Source organism: Prionailurus bengalensis, chromosome C1 (genome assembly GCF_016509475.1).
Source record: "Prionailurus bengalensis isolate Pbe53 chromosome C1, Fcat_Pben_1.1_paternal_pri, whole genome shotgun sequence".
In the NCBI taxonomy this organism is placed as follows: Eukaryota; Metazoa; Chordata; class Mammalia; order Carnivora; family Felidae; genus Prionailurus; species Prionailurus bengalensis.
This window is the reverse complement of record NC_057345.1, coordinates 78961231-78974664: the sequence shown is the minus strand read 5'-3', so window position 1 is coordinate 78974664 and position 13434 is coordinate 78961231. Positions and strand designations below refer to the sequence as shown.

Below are 13434 nucleotides of genomic sequence, written 5' to 3'. Positions count from 1 at the left end.
TGGAAAGGAAAGACCATAAGTAAGAGTAAGAAAAGTCGGAAGCACGTGGGGCACCTGGATGGCTCAGACGTTTGAGTATCCAACCCTTAATTTTATCTCAGGTCATGATCCCAGGGTCATGGGATCCAGCCCCACATCAGGCTCTGTGCTGGGGGGTGGAGCCTGCTTAAGATGTTCTCTTTCTTTCTCCCTGTCCCCTTTACCCCTGTTTGTGTGTGTTTTCTCTCTGAAATAAGATAATAATAAAAATTAAAGTGGGAACTGCAAAGACAGTAAAAATAAGTGTATCTGTAAAAATCAGTGAAAGGATTCACAAATAATAGGATGTAAAGTATGACACCGTATACCTAAAGTGTGGTGGGAGGAGAGGGAGAAGAGTAAAGAATAGGTTTAGACTTAAGTAACCATCAACCTAATATAGACTGGTATATGCAGAATATGTTATATGCAATCTGAATGGTAACCACAAATTAAAAACTGATAATAGATAGGAAAAAAGTAAGAGAAAGGAATCCCAAGAATATCACCAAAAAAGCCAACTAATCATGAGAGAAGAGAGCAAGGGAAGAAGAGAATAGAGAAGAACTAAAAAACGACCATAAAGCAAGTAACAAAATGGCAATAAATACATACCTAGCAATAATTAGTCTGAATATAAATGGACTCAATGTTCCAATCAAAAGATGTAGGGTGATTGAATTTAAAAAAAAAAAAAAAAAGACCCATCTATATGCTGCCTACAAGAGTCTAATTTCAGACCTAAAGTCACGTGCATATTGATAGTGAAAGGATGGAGAAGTATTTATCATGCAAATGGATATGAAAAGTGGGGTAGAAATACTCCTATCAGACAAAATAGACTTTAAAACAAAGACTGTAACAAGAACCAAAGAAGGACACTATATAATCATAAAGGTAACAATCTAATAAGAAGATACAACAGATGTAAACATTTATGCACCCAACATGGAAGCACCCAAATATATAAAGCAGCTAATAACAAACATAAATAATGGATAGTAATAAAATAATAGAGGATTTGGTCATCTAAACAAAATCAGCAAGGAAACGGTGGCTTTGAATGACACACTGGATCAGATGGATTTAACTAATCATTCAGAACATTCCATCCTAAAACAGCAGAATACACATTCTTTTCACATGCATATGGACATTATCCAGCATAGATCACATGTTAGGCCACAAAACAAGTCTCAACAAATTAAAAAAAAAAAATCAAAATCCTAACATTCATCTTTTCAGCCACAATGCTATGAAACTAGAAATCAACAGGAAAAAAAATCTGGAAAGAACACAAGTACATGGAGGTTAAATAGCATGCTACTAAACAATAAAGGGAAATAAAAAATTACATGGAGACAAAATGAAAGCAAAACAGCCCTAAATCTTTGGGAAACAGCAAAAGCTGTTCTAAAAGGCAAGTCTGTAGCAATACAGACCTACATCAAGAAGCAAGAAAAATCTCAAACTACCAAATTAATAAAAAAAAAAATCAAACAATCTAACTTTACATCTAAAGGAACTAGAAAAAGAACAAAATCCAAAACCATGGAAGGAGGAAAATAGTAAAGATTAGAGCAGAAATAATAGAAACTAAAAACAAACAAAACAAAAACAAAAAACAGTAGAACTGATCAATGAAAGCAGGAGCTGACTCTTTGGGAATATCAACAAAATCAATACATCTTTAGCTGGACTTCTCAAAAAAACACAAAACTTAACATCAGACATCAGAAATGAAAGAGGAGTAACAACTGGATGCTACAGAAATACAAAGGATTATAAGACAACATTATGAAAAATTATATGCCCCCCAAATTGGACAACCTACAAGAAATGGATAAATTTCTAGAAACATACAACGTTCCAAAACTGAATCAGGAAAAATTAGAAAGTTTGAACAGACCAGTTACTAGCAATGAAATTGAATCAGTGATCAAAAACTTAATAAGGGTGCCTGGGTGGCTCAGTTGGTTAAGCATCTGACTTCTGCTCAGGTCATGATCCCACAGCATGTGGATTTGAGCCCAGCATTGGGCTCTGTGCTGACAGCTCAGAGCCTGGAGCTTGCTTCGCATTCTGTGTCTTTTTCCCTCTCTGTTCCTCCCCCACTTGCACTCTCTTTGTCTCAAATAAAGAATAAAAATAAATAAATAAAAACCCAAAAAGCAAAACAAAACAAAACAAAAAAACTTAATAAGCTTAAGTCCAGGAACAGATAGTTTCATAGGGGAATTCTACCAGACATTTAAAGAAGAATTAATACCTATTTTTCTCAAACTATTCCAGAAAATAGAAGAGGAAGGAAAGCTTCCAAATTGATTCCATGAGGCCAGCATTACCCAGATAAAAAAAACAGATAATGACAGTATAAAAAGAGAGAACTATGCATCACTATCTCTGATGAATATAAATGTAAAAGTCCTCAAAATATTGGCAAACCAGACCTAACAATACTTAAAAAAGTCATTTACCATGATCAAGTGGGATTTATTCCTAGTTTGCAAGGGTGGTTCAATATTTGCAAATCAATCAACTTGATAACATCACATAACGAGAGAAAGGATAAAAACCATGTGATAATTTTAATAGATGCAGAAGAATCATTTGATAAAGTATAACACCCATTCAGGATAAAATCCCTCAATTAAGTAGATTTAGAGGAAAACATACCTCAATATAATCAAGGCCATATATGAAAAACTCACCGGTGACATCATACTCAGTGGTGAAAAACAGAGCTCTTTCCCCTGAGGTCAGGAACAAGACAAGGATGTCTACTCTTACCACTTTTATTCACAGCATTGGAAGTCCTAAGCACAGCAGTCAGACAAGAAAAAAAAGGAATAAAAGGCGTTCAAATTGGTAAGGAAGAAGTAAAACTGACTTTGCAGATGACATACCTTATATAGAAAACCCTAAACAGTCCACCAAAAAACGACTAGAACTGATTAATTTAGTAAGGTTGCAGGATATGAATCAATATTCAGAAATCCATTGCATTTCTGTACATCAATAATGAAGCAACAGAAAGAGAAATTAAGAAAATTCCATTTACAATTGTACGAATAATAATAAAATACTTAGGAATAAACTTAGCCAAGGAGAGGAAAGACTTGTACTCTGAAACTATAAAATATTAACGAGAGAAATTGAAGATGGCATAAACAAATAGAAAGACTTTCCATACTCATGAATTGGAAGATACTCTTAAATGTCTATACTGCTCAAAGAAGTCTACAGATTTAATGCAGTCTCTATCAAGATAACAACAGTCACAGAACTAGAACAATAAATCTTAAAATTTGGAGCCACAAAAGACCTCGAATAGCTGTAATGATCTTTCTTTCTTTCTTTCTTTCTTTCTTTTTTTAAAAAATTTTTATTATTTATTTTTGAGACAGAGAATGAGCAGGGAAGGGGCAGAGAGAGAGGGAGACACAGAATCTGAAGCAGGCTCCAGGCTCTGAGCTGTCAGCACACAGCCCAATGCAGGGCTCGAACTCACAGACTGTGAGATCATAACCTGAGCTGAGGTTGGACGCTTAACTGACTGAGCCCCTGTTTTTGTTATTTTTTTAAATATAATTTATTGTCAAATTGACTAACATACAGTGTGTACAGTAAAAATTTTTAATGTTTATTTTTGAGCGGGGGGGGGAGAGGCAGAGAAGAGACAGAGCAAGAGTGGGGGCGGGGCAGAGAAAGAGGGAGACACAGAATCCGAAATAGGCTCCAACTCTGAGCTGTTGGCACAGAGCCTGATGCAGGGCTTGAACTCACAAGCTACGAGACCATGACCTGAGCTGAAGTTGGACACCTAACTGACTGAGCCACCCAGGTGCCCTGCCATAACAATCTTGAAGAATTAAAAAAGTTGGAGGTGTCACAACCTCCGACTTCAAGATATACTACAAAGCTGTAGTAATCAAAACAGTATGGTATTGGCATAAAATATAGACACATAGATCAGTGGAATAAAATAGAGAGCTCAGAAATAAACTCATGATTGTCATTTAATCTTCAAAAAAGGAGGCAAGAATATGCAATGAGAAAAAGTCTCTTCAACTAATGGTGTTAGGAAAACTGGATAGCATCGTGCAAAGTAATTAAACTAGGCCATTTCTTACACCATACACAAAAATTGGATTAAAGATCTAAATGTGAACCTGAAACCATTAAAATCCTTGAAGAGAGCACAGGCAGTAATTTCTCTGACATTGGCCATAGCAACATTTTTCTAGATATGTCTCCTGAGGTAAGAGAAACAAAAGCAAAAAAAAAAAAGCTGTTGGGATTATGTAAAAGTAAAAACTTCTGCACAGCAAAGGAACCAATCAACAAAACTAAAAGGCAACTTACTGAATGGGAGAAAATACTTGCAAATGACATGTCTGACAAAAGTTTAGTGTCCAAAATACATAACGAACTTACACAACTCAGCACCCAAATAATAAATGCAATTTAAAAATAAGCAGAAGACATGAACAGACATTTCTCCACCAATGACATACAGATGGTCAACAGACACATTGAAAGATTCTCAATGTCACTCATCACAGAAATGCAGATCAAAACTACAATGAGATAGCACCTCATACAAGTCAGAATGGCTAAAATTAAAAACACAAGAAACAAGTGTTGGCCAGGATGTGGAGAAAAAGGAACCGTTTTGCCCTGTTGGTGAGAATGCAAATTGGTGCAGCCACTGTGGAAAACAGTATGGAGCTTCCTTATAAAAATACAGGGGCACCTGGGTGGCTCAGTTGGTTGTGTCTGACTTAGTCTCAGGTCGTGACCTCACAGTTTGTGGGGTCGAGCCCCATGTTGGGCTCTGTGCTGACAGCTCAAAGCCTGGAGCATTCTTCAGATTTTGTGTCTCCCTCTCTCCCTGCCCCTCCACTGCGTGTACTATGTCTCTGCTCTCTGTCAAAAATAAAAATAAACATTAAAAAAAATTAAAAAATAAAAGTAGAACTACCATATGATCCAGTAATGGGTATTTGTTCAAAGAATATGAAAACACTAACACAAAAAGATGTTTATGTACACATATATGTACACACATATATACATATGTATACACACTAGAAAATATTCTAGAAAATATTCTTCAGCCATGAAAAGAAGTCTTGCCATTTGCAGTGGCATGGATGGAGCTAGAGAGTATAATGCTAAGTGAGATAAGTCAGAGAAAGACAAATAGCATATGATTTCATTCATGTGGAATTTAAGAAACAAATGAAGAAAGGGGAAAAAAGAAGACAAAAAACAGGCTCAAGAACAACCGGGTTACCAGAGTGGGGGTGGGTGAGGGTGTGTGGGTAAAATAGGTAAAGAGGATTAAGAGCTACTTATGTTGATAAGCACTAACATACAAAATTATTAAATCACTATATTGTACACCTAAAACCAATATAACACTATGTTAACTATACTGGAATAAAAATTAAATAAAAATAGTAATTACTGGCAGTTAAGAGTATCCTTATAACTTTTTTTTAAAATTACGTTTTTATTTATTTATTTTGCACAAGCAGGGGAGGGGCAGAGAGGGAGAAAATCCCAAGCAGGCTCCATACCACCAGCGCAGAACCCCACGCGAGACTTGAACCCACGAACTGCGAGATCATGACCTGAGCCACAGTCGGACACTTCACCCACTCAGCCACCCAGGTTCCTCAAGAGTATCCTTATAACTTCTAATAAAATATAGAGCAATAGAGGAACCATGATTGTTTTTCATGGGATATACTATTCAAATATTGTAGTAATCTATAAGATTCCTACTAAACTTTATTATTAAGATTTTACTTTTTCTTTAAGAACAGTTTTAGATTCACAGCAAAATTGAGTGGAAAGTACAGAGATTTCCCGTATACTTTCTGCCCTCCAGCACGCTTTGCTTCCCCCTTTATCAGCCTTCCCCAACAGAGTGGTTTATGTGTCATGTTCCTACATTGACACATCATAATCACCCAAAGTCCGTAGTTTACATTAGAGTTCACTCTTAGTGTTGTGCATTGTATGGATTTGATCAAGTGTGTAATGACAAATATCCATCATGATGGTATTATACAGAGTATTTTTACCACCTTAAAAATCCTCTGTGCTCTTTGCCTGTTCATCCCTCCCCAAACCTTAACAACTACTGATCTTTTACTGTCCCCATCATTTTGCCTTTTTTTGTATGGTTGGAATCATATGTTATGTAGTTTTCTGAGATTTACTAAGCCCTTTTAAAACTGAGATATAATTCACATACTATAAATCCACTCATTTAAAGTGTGGAGTTCAGTGGCATTTAGTATATTCACACGGTTGTGTAACCATCACCACAGTAGAATCCCAGAGCATTTTGTCTTTCCAAAAATAAATCCTATGTCATTCTCCTAGCCCCTTGAAGCCACTGATATACTTTATGTCTCTGAATTTGCCTATTCTGGACCTTTTATCTAAATGGAATCCTACAATATGTGGTCATTTGTGCCTGATTACTAAACGTTTATAATGATGGTTTTAACCTTTTCAAAATATGTTCATATTTAAAAGTAAGTGCTTAACTCCTCTATGAGGTAGACAGGAACTTTGTGATGTAATGGCATTGTCAGATTTGTATGTGTTCATGACCTCAGTTTACCATAGGATGAGGGAAGGAGATTTAGAGGTGGTAGGGTAGAGATTTAGAAAAGTACTGTAGAGTTAAAAGAAAAATAGAACATGATGATATATGAAAAATGAGCCCTATGGAATTTCTGGAACCATGAGTATGAAACTTTATCAAAGTACAACTGCAATTAAATACTCCAGTTATATTTAAGTATTTAACATTTGAAGATGAGTTGTTGAGCCTTCAGTAGTTCTAGATTGAATCTCATTTTTAGCTGAATTTCAGCAAGGTTGAAAGGATGTCAGGATTGTGCTCTTGGTTATTACAAACTTTTTATTTTTTATTTTTTATTTATTTATTTATTTTATTTTTTATTTTTATTCCAAACTTTTTAAATGGAAGCCTGTTGCTACAGTATGCAGAAGGGGTATGGTAAATTTATTTGTTTTAATAAATGAAAGCAACAAATAGGAATCTTTTGCCTTTTCTACAATTAACTCTGGTAGAGAACTTTTATATAATGAAAATGTGAAGTATTAATTTTTGAATGTTGTAAGTATATTTGAAATTAATGGTTGGTATCATTAAAGGTTAACATTTTTCTGTAAATTTTACGTCAGGTTTTCTGATTACTGTGATTTAGAGATACAAATTAGTGCCATCTTTACAACTGAATTTGTAGTTGTATTTATGTAGAAAAAATCAGTAGGATTGCAAATTATAGTAGGTTATCTTGTTACCTACCACGGACGGCTCTGACCTTTTAAAGGAAGACTGGCTAAATTAGTCTTTGGTTCCTGTCTGGCTTTTTGGGTTGAGAAGCTGTGCACTGGTCCATGCACTGTCAAGGACTTCTTTTGCCTGGAAACCTAAATGATCTGCCCTGTGCTGCTTTTCCTTGGGTCCCCTACTGTATCCTTCTTGTCTTTATTGGGGATTCTTCCCTCAACAGAAAGTGTCCCCTTATCCCTTCTATAATACTGTTTCTAAGAGAAGTAAGTTCTAAAATGAGTTACTGAAAATAACAAGTATTCTTTTTCCCCCCATTATTATTTTATTTTTATTTTTTTAAATTTTATTTTTTATTTTTTAAAACTTATATCCAAATTAGTTAGCATATAGTGAAACAATGATTTCAGGAGTAGATTCCTTAGTGCCCCTTACCCATTTAGCCCATCCTCCCTCCCACAACCCCTCCTGTAACCCTCAGTTTGTTCTCCATATATTTATGAGTCTCTTTTGTTTTGTCTCCCTCCCTGTTTTTATATTATTTTTGTTTCCCTTCCCTTATGTTCATCTGTTTTGTCTCTTGAAGTCCTCATATGAGTGAAGTCATATGATTTTTGTCTTTCTCTGACTAATTTCACTTAGCATAACCATCCACGTAGTTGCAAATGGTAAGATTTCATTCTTTTTGATTGCCGAGTAATACTCCGTTGTATATATATACACCATATCTTCTTTATCCATTCATCCATTGATGGACATTTGGGCTCTTTCCATACTTTGGCTATTGTTGATAGTGCTGCTATAAAAATGGGAGTGCATGTATCCCTTCGAAACAGCACACCTGTATCCCTTGGATAAATGCCTAGTAGTGCAGTTGCTGGGTCATAGGGTAGTTCTATTTTTAGTTTTTTGAGGAACCTCCATCCTGTTTTCCAGAGTGGCTGCACCAGCTTGCATTCCCAGACAAGTGTTCTTAGGTTAATAAAACTTTGGCCCTTTTCAGCACTTGTAATCAAATCTTTGTCTTAGAAGTTCCAGTGTCATATTGAGTTGCTTAACTATGACCTTAGAATCCCTTTTCCATTTTATCTTTTCCTTACATCAAATTTTCCTGCTGGGTTGTGGTGGAGGAAATGGGGGCAGAGGGGTAGAAAGAGAGTTATCTGTATATTCTGGTAAGAAAACCCTTGGACAACCTATGAAGAGAATAGTATTTGCTAAAATAATCTGGGTAGAATTTATGTCTTGGTGTCTTTTTTTTTTTTTTAATGTTTATTTTTATTTTTGAGACAGAGACAGAACATGAATGGGGGAGGGGCAGAGAGAGAGGGAGACACAGAACCTCAAGCAGGCTCCAGGCTCCAGGCTGTCAGCCCAGAGCCCGACGCAGGGCATGAACTCACAGACTGTGAGATCATGACCTGAGCCAAAGTCAGATGCCAACCGACTGAGCCACCCAGGTGCCCCTATGTCTTGGTGTTTTAATTTCTGTGTGTATGAATTGCTATATATAACTAAGATTAGATGAGAATATGCTGATTCAGAAAATAATTGGCAGTGCTTTAGCCATTTAGTTATAAAATTTAAGATCTTGTCAGAGCACATAAAAGCACTTCATAGTTTTTTAGCTTTTATATGTCTAAGTACTTCATAATCAAGCAGTTCTTTTTATGATAGTTTTTAGAAAATACAGTCCCTTAAAAAGCCTATTACACCTTATTTTGTAAACTCACGTCATTAAGAATGTTTAGTGTTACATAGGTATTCAAATATGGCTTTTATTTACATTGTTTTTCATTAGTGAAGTAATGGCATGTTTGAATATTATTTATGTATTTTATTTTGCAGCTGAATCTGCTTAGGAGTTGGGCATGATTTATGAATATGTGGACATATGTGTAATGCACTGAATATCAGAGGTAGTTTTTTTACATCTATATTTTTATCCCATTTTAATTTTCTAAATATTTTAATTTTTTTAAGTATATTTTTTTTAATGTTTACTTATTTGTGAGAGAAAGAGACAGAGTATGGGTGGGAGTGGGGCAGAGAGGGAGGGAGACACAGAATCTGAAGCAGGCTCCAGGCTCTGAGCTGTCAGTATAGAGCCCGATGCAGGGCTTGAACTCACGAGTGGTGAGATCATGACCTGAGCTGAAGTCAGATGCTTAACCGACTGAGCCACCCAGGCACCCCTCCTGTTTTAATTTTCTTTGGTTACGTACCTAGAAGTGGGATTCTGCATCATTTGGTGTTTCTGTTTTTAATTTTTTTAGGAACCTCCATAGTGCTTTCCACAGTGGCTGCACTGATTTACATTTCTGCCAGCCGCATACAAGGGTTCTTTTCCCTCCACATCCTTGCCAACACTTGCTATTTCTTTTTTTTAAATTTTATTTAAATCCAAGTTAGTTAACATATAGTGTAATAATGGTTTCAGGAGTAGAATTTAGTGATTCATGATTTACAATAATACCCAGTGCTCATCCCAACAAGTGCTCTCTTTAATACCTATCACCTACCCAGTACCCTTCTAGCAACCGTCAGTTCTCTGTATTTAAGAGTCTCTTCTGGTTAGCTTCCTTCTGTTTTTATCTTATTTTTCCTTCCCTTATCCTATGTTCATCAGTTATGTTTCTTAAATTCCACATATGAATGAAATCATGTGCTATTTGTCTTTCTCTGACTTATTTCACTTAGCATAATACATTCTAGTTCCATCCACATTGTTGCAAATGACAATATTTCATTCATTTTTTTTTTGACACCCAAATCTCTTTTATTGGTGGGGGGGCACTGGGGATGGGCCCGGGGCCTTCTCACTGCACCACTTGTTTGTTGGTGCTGCTTCCTGAGTCCTGTGGCTTCATTACATCGGGCAGCTCGGGTGGACTGGAGAAGGGCTCCATGCGCAGGGCCTTGAAAGCTTCATCTGCCCGGAAGGCCAGCCCCACGGTGGCTTGGGCCTGTGGCCCTGCCGTCTGACTGGTGAAGCCGCACTCTCCCAGTGTCTTGCCATCATCCAGAAGTTGGTCATCCTTGTACAGCTGCTGCTCACCGGGCGGCTGCTTGAGGATGCCCTCGACGGTGCGCTTCAGCTCAAACATGGTACTCGACTCCTTGGCGTCCATGAAGATGGTGGTCTTGTGGCAACTGATCATGAGGAACACGTCCATCGCGGCGGCTGCCTGTCCCAGTATTTCATTCTTTTTGATCATCAAGAAATATTCCACTCTCTCTCTCTATAACTCATCTTCTTTATCCATTCATCAGTCAATGGACATTTGGACTCTTTCCATGCTTTGGCTGTTGTTGATAGTGCTGCTATAAACATTGGGGTCTGTGTGCCCCTTCGAATCAGCATTTTTGTATCCTTTGGGTAAAGAGAGATTGAGATCTTAAGGGCTTTTTAAGTTCTGGTTGCTTACTTAGAAAGTTATCTTAAACTTGTGATGTTTGGCTGTTAATAACTACTGCTTTATTTTAGCCAGTGATGGGAATGTCTCCTCTTTCTAGGCATGCCATTTTATTTCTGAGTAGTTCCAACTATGTGAAAATTGTGTCTTGCATCTTTCCCACTCTGCTAACTCAACCATTTATCATAATTTTATTCTCTAGAAAAAGTCTCTCTTTTTTAAAAATACTCTGTTGTTGTTTGAAGACAGATGTCACGAGTCTCATTATGTCTTATGCTAAGCAAACCCAGTTTTTATTGAATTATTAGTAATGTTACAGCATTCTCCTATCCTTATCACCAAATGGACATATTTTAATCCTTGGCTTTCAAATGATTTTGACTACAGAATACGTTTTTTTTTTTTTTAAATTGGGGTGGGGGGGGGCAGCAGAGGGAGAGAGCAGAGAATCTCAAGTAGGCTGCAGGCTCAATGTGGAGCCCTGTGCAAGGCTCGATCCCACGACCTGGGGATCATGACCTGAGCTGAAATCAAGAGTGAAACGCTCAACCAGTTGAGCCACCCAGGTGTCCCTACAGAATACGTTTTATATCCCAACTCAGTACGCTCATGAATTATATCAACATGTAGTATGTAGTTTTAATACACACATGTAACTGAAACAATTTCATAAGACAGTATATATTGACACTGATATTTTTTGTTATTTTCCTTTTTTTTTTTTTTTTTTTTTTATTGTAAGAGAGAGAGTGCTTGCACATTAGCAGGGTATTGGCAGAGGGAAGGGGTGAGAGAATCTTAGGCAGGCTCCACACCCAGCACAGAACCTGACACGGGGCTTGATCTCACAACTACAAGATCGTGACCTGAGCTGAAATCAACAGTCAGATGTTTAACTGACTGAGCCACCCAGGTGCCCCTGTTCTTTCTCATTTTTCAAAAATGCTGGTTTTATTTCTCATGTAGATTATATATCCTCCTGATGAGTTTCAACCTGTAGTTTGGAAAACACTGTTCTAGTTTGTTCACATTGCAGAATTGAAATAAATATTTCCCAAAAGCTAATGTTAGGCTAATCGTTGGTAAAGTAGGTTTTACCTTTATCACCTCAAAGAAAATATTGTGATGGTGGTTATTAAGTAAAACTTAACAGGGTTACCAAGTTCTTGGTAATAAATGTAGTAAAACTAAAATATTTTCAACTTTAATTTTTATTTGTAGGTGGCGACAGACAAGGTTGCAGAAAAGCTGAGTTCTACTCTCTCATGGGTGAAGAACACAGTATCACATACAGTCAGTCAGATGGCCAGTCAGGTGGCAAGTCCATCTGCCTCATTACACACTACATCCTCATCTACCACACTATCCACGCCAGCCCTTTCACCATCTTCCCCTTCACAGTTGAGTCCAGACGACTTAGAACTCCTGGCTAAACTGGAGGAACAAAATAGGTGAGTGAGGTTGCTTGGCTTTTCTCTCTCTGCAGTTATATGAACTCAGCCATTCATTTATGTATATATGCCATAATCAAAATTTACTTTTTTTAGAATGTTTATTTTCTAGTCTTCGGCTCCTTGTTTGTCAAAATTGCTTAACAAAAGTATTCACGTCTTTTTTGGAGGAGTTGGTCTTAAAACTAAAGTTGTGTTAAAATTACCTCCTGGCTCAGATAGCTTTAGAGATGTTTTTTGTTAATATAGCAAATTCCCTAAATTGTTACTGAATTTTAGAATTTTGTTAAGGCAAATAAGACTACCATTTTTATTTTTTTAAAGTTTATTTTGAGAGAGAGAGAGAGAGAGTGTGTGTGTGTGTGTGCGCATGCGTGTGTGTGTGTGTGTGTGTGTAAGCAGGGAAGGAGCAAAAAGAGGAAGAGACCATATCCCAAACAAGCTCATGCTGTCAGCATAGAGCCCAGCACGGGGCTCGAACTCTCGAACTGTGAGATCATGACCTGAGCCAAGATCAACAGTTGGATGCTTAACCAACTGAACCATCCAGGTGCCCCAAAACTGCCATCTTTGATTTAAACTCTATAAGTAGCCCCTTTGGTTAATTTGTAAAGTAATTTAATTTAGGGTGGATGGTTGATTTATGGTTTAGAGTAGGAAATCTCTTCATTCAGTTTTTTTTTTTTTTTTTTAATTTTTTTCAACGTTTTTATTTATTTTTGGGACAGAGAGAGACAGAGCATGAACGGGGGAGGGGCAGAGAGAGAGGGAGACACAGAATCGGAAACAGGCTCCAGGCTCTGAGCCATCAGCCCAGAGCCCGACGCGGGGCTTGAACTCACGGACCGCAAGATCGTGACCTGGCTGAAGTCGGACGCTTAACCGACTGCGCCACCCAGGCGCCCCTCATTCAGTTTTTTCATAGAAGGCAGTATCTTTTTCTCTTAATGGGCGTGAAATAGAATAGTCATTTGTTAGCAATGTATACTCTGGACCCTGTGTGTCCCTTCACTATATTATTATCAGAATCTATTTTGGGATTCAGATACAAAAGAATCATTGGAAGAGCCCCCTTTTGTGTTCAGTCAAGATGTATACTACCATTGGCTTTAAGAGTAAGAACATAACTTCTAACAGCTTTTTTTCATATATAATTGACATATAAACTACACATATTTGTGTGCAGTTTGATTGGTTTTGACATATG

The 13434-nt window shown here is 37.1% G+C and overlaps 2 protein-coding genes across 2 annotated transcripts in view; one reads left to right on the top strand and one right to left on the bottom strand.

Moving 5' to 3' along the window:
- Positions 1 to 13434, top strand: part of EVI5 (ecotropic viral integration site 5) — a 234628-nt gene that overhangs the window by 46330 nt on the left and 174864 nt on the right. Inside the window, exon 2 of the mRNA XM_043575573.1 lies at positions 11998 to 12227. Within this exon, the coding sequence (XP_043431508.1) occupies positions 12079 to 12227 (149 nt within the window). The 5' untranslated portion in view covers positions 11998 to 12078. The remainder of the gene's footprint in view (positions 1 to 11997; positions 12228 to 13434) is intronic.
- Positions 10165 to 10566, bottom strand: LOC122480776 (elongin-B-like). Its single transcript, XM_043575572.1, has one exon. The coding sequence runs from the start codon at positions 10534 to 10536 to the stop codon at positions 10180 to 10182; it is 357 nt and encodes a 118-aa protein (XP_043431507.1). The 5' UTR covers positions 10537 to 10566; the 3' UTR covers positions 10165 to 10179.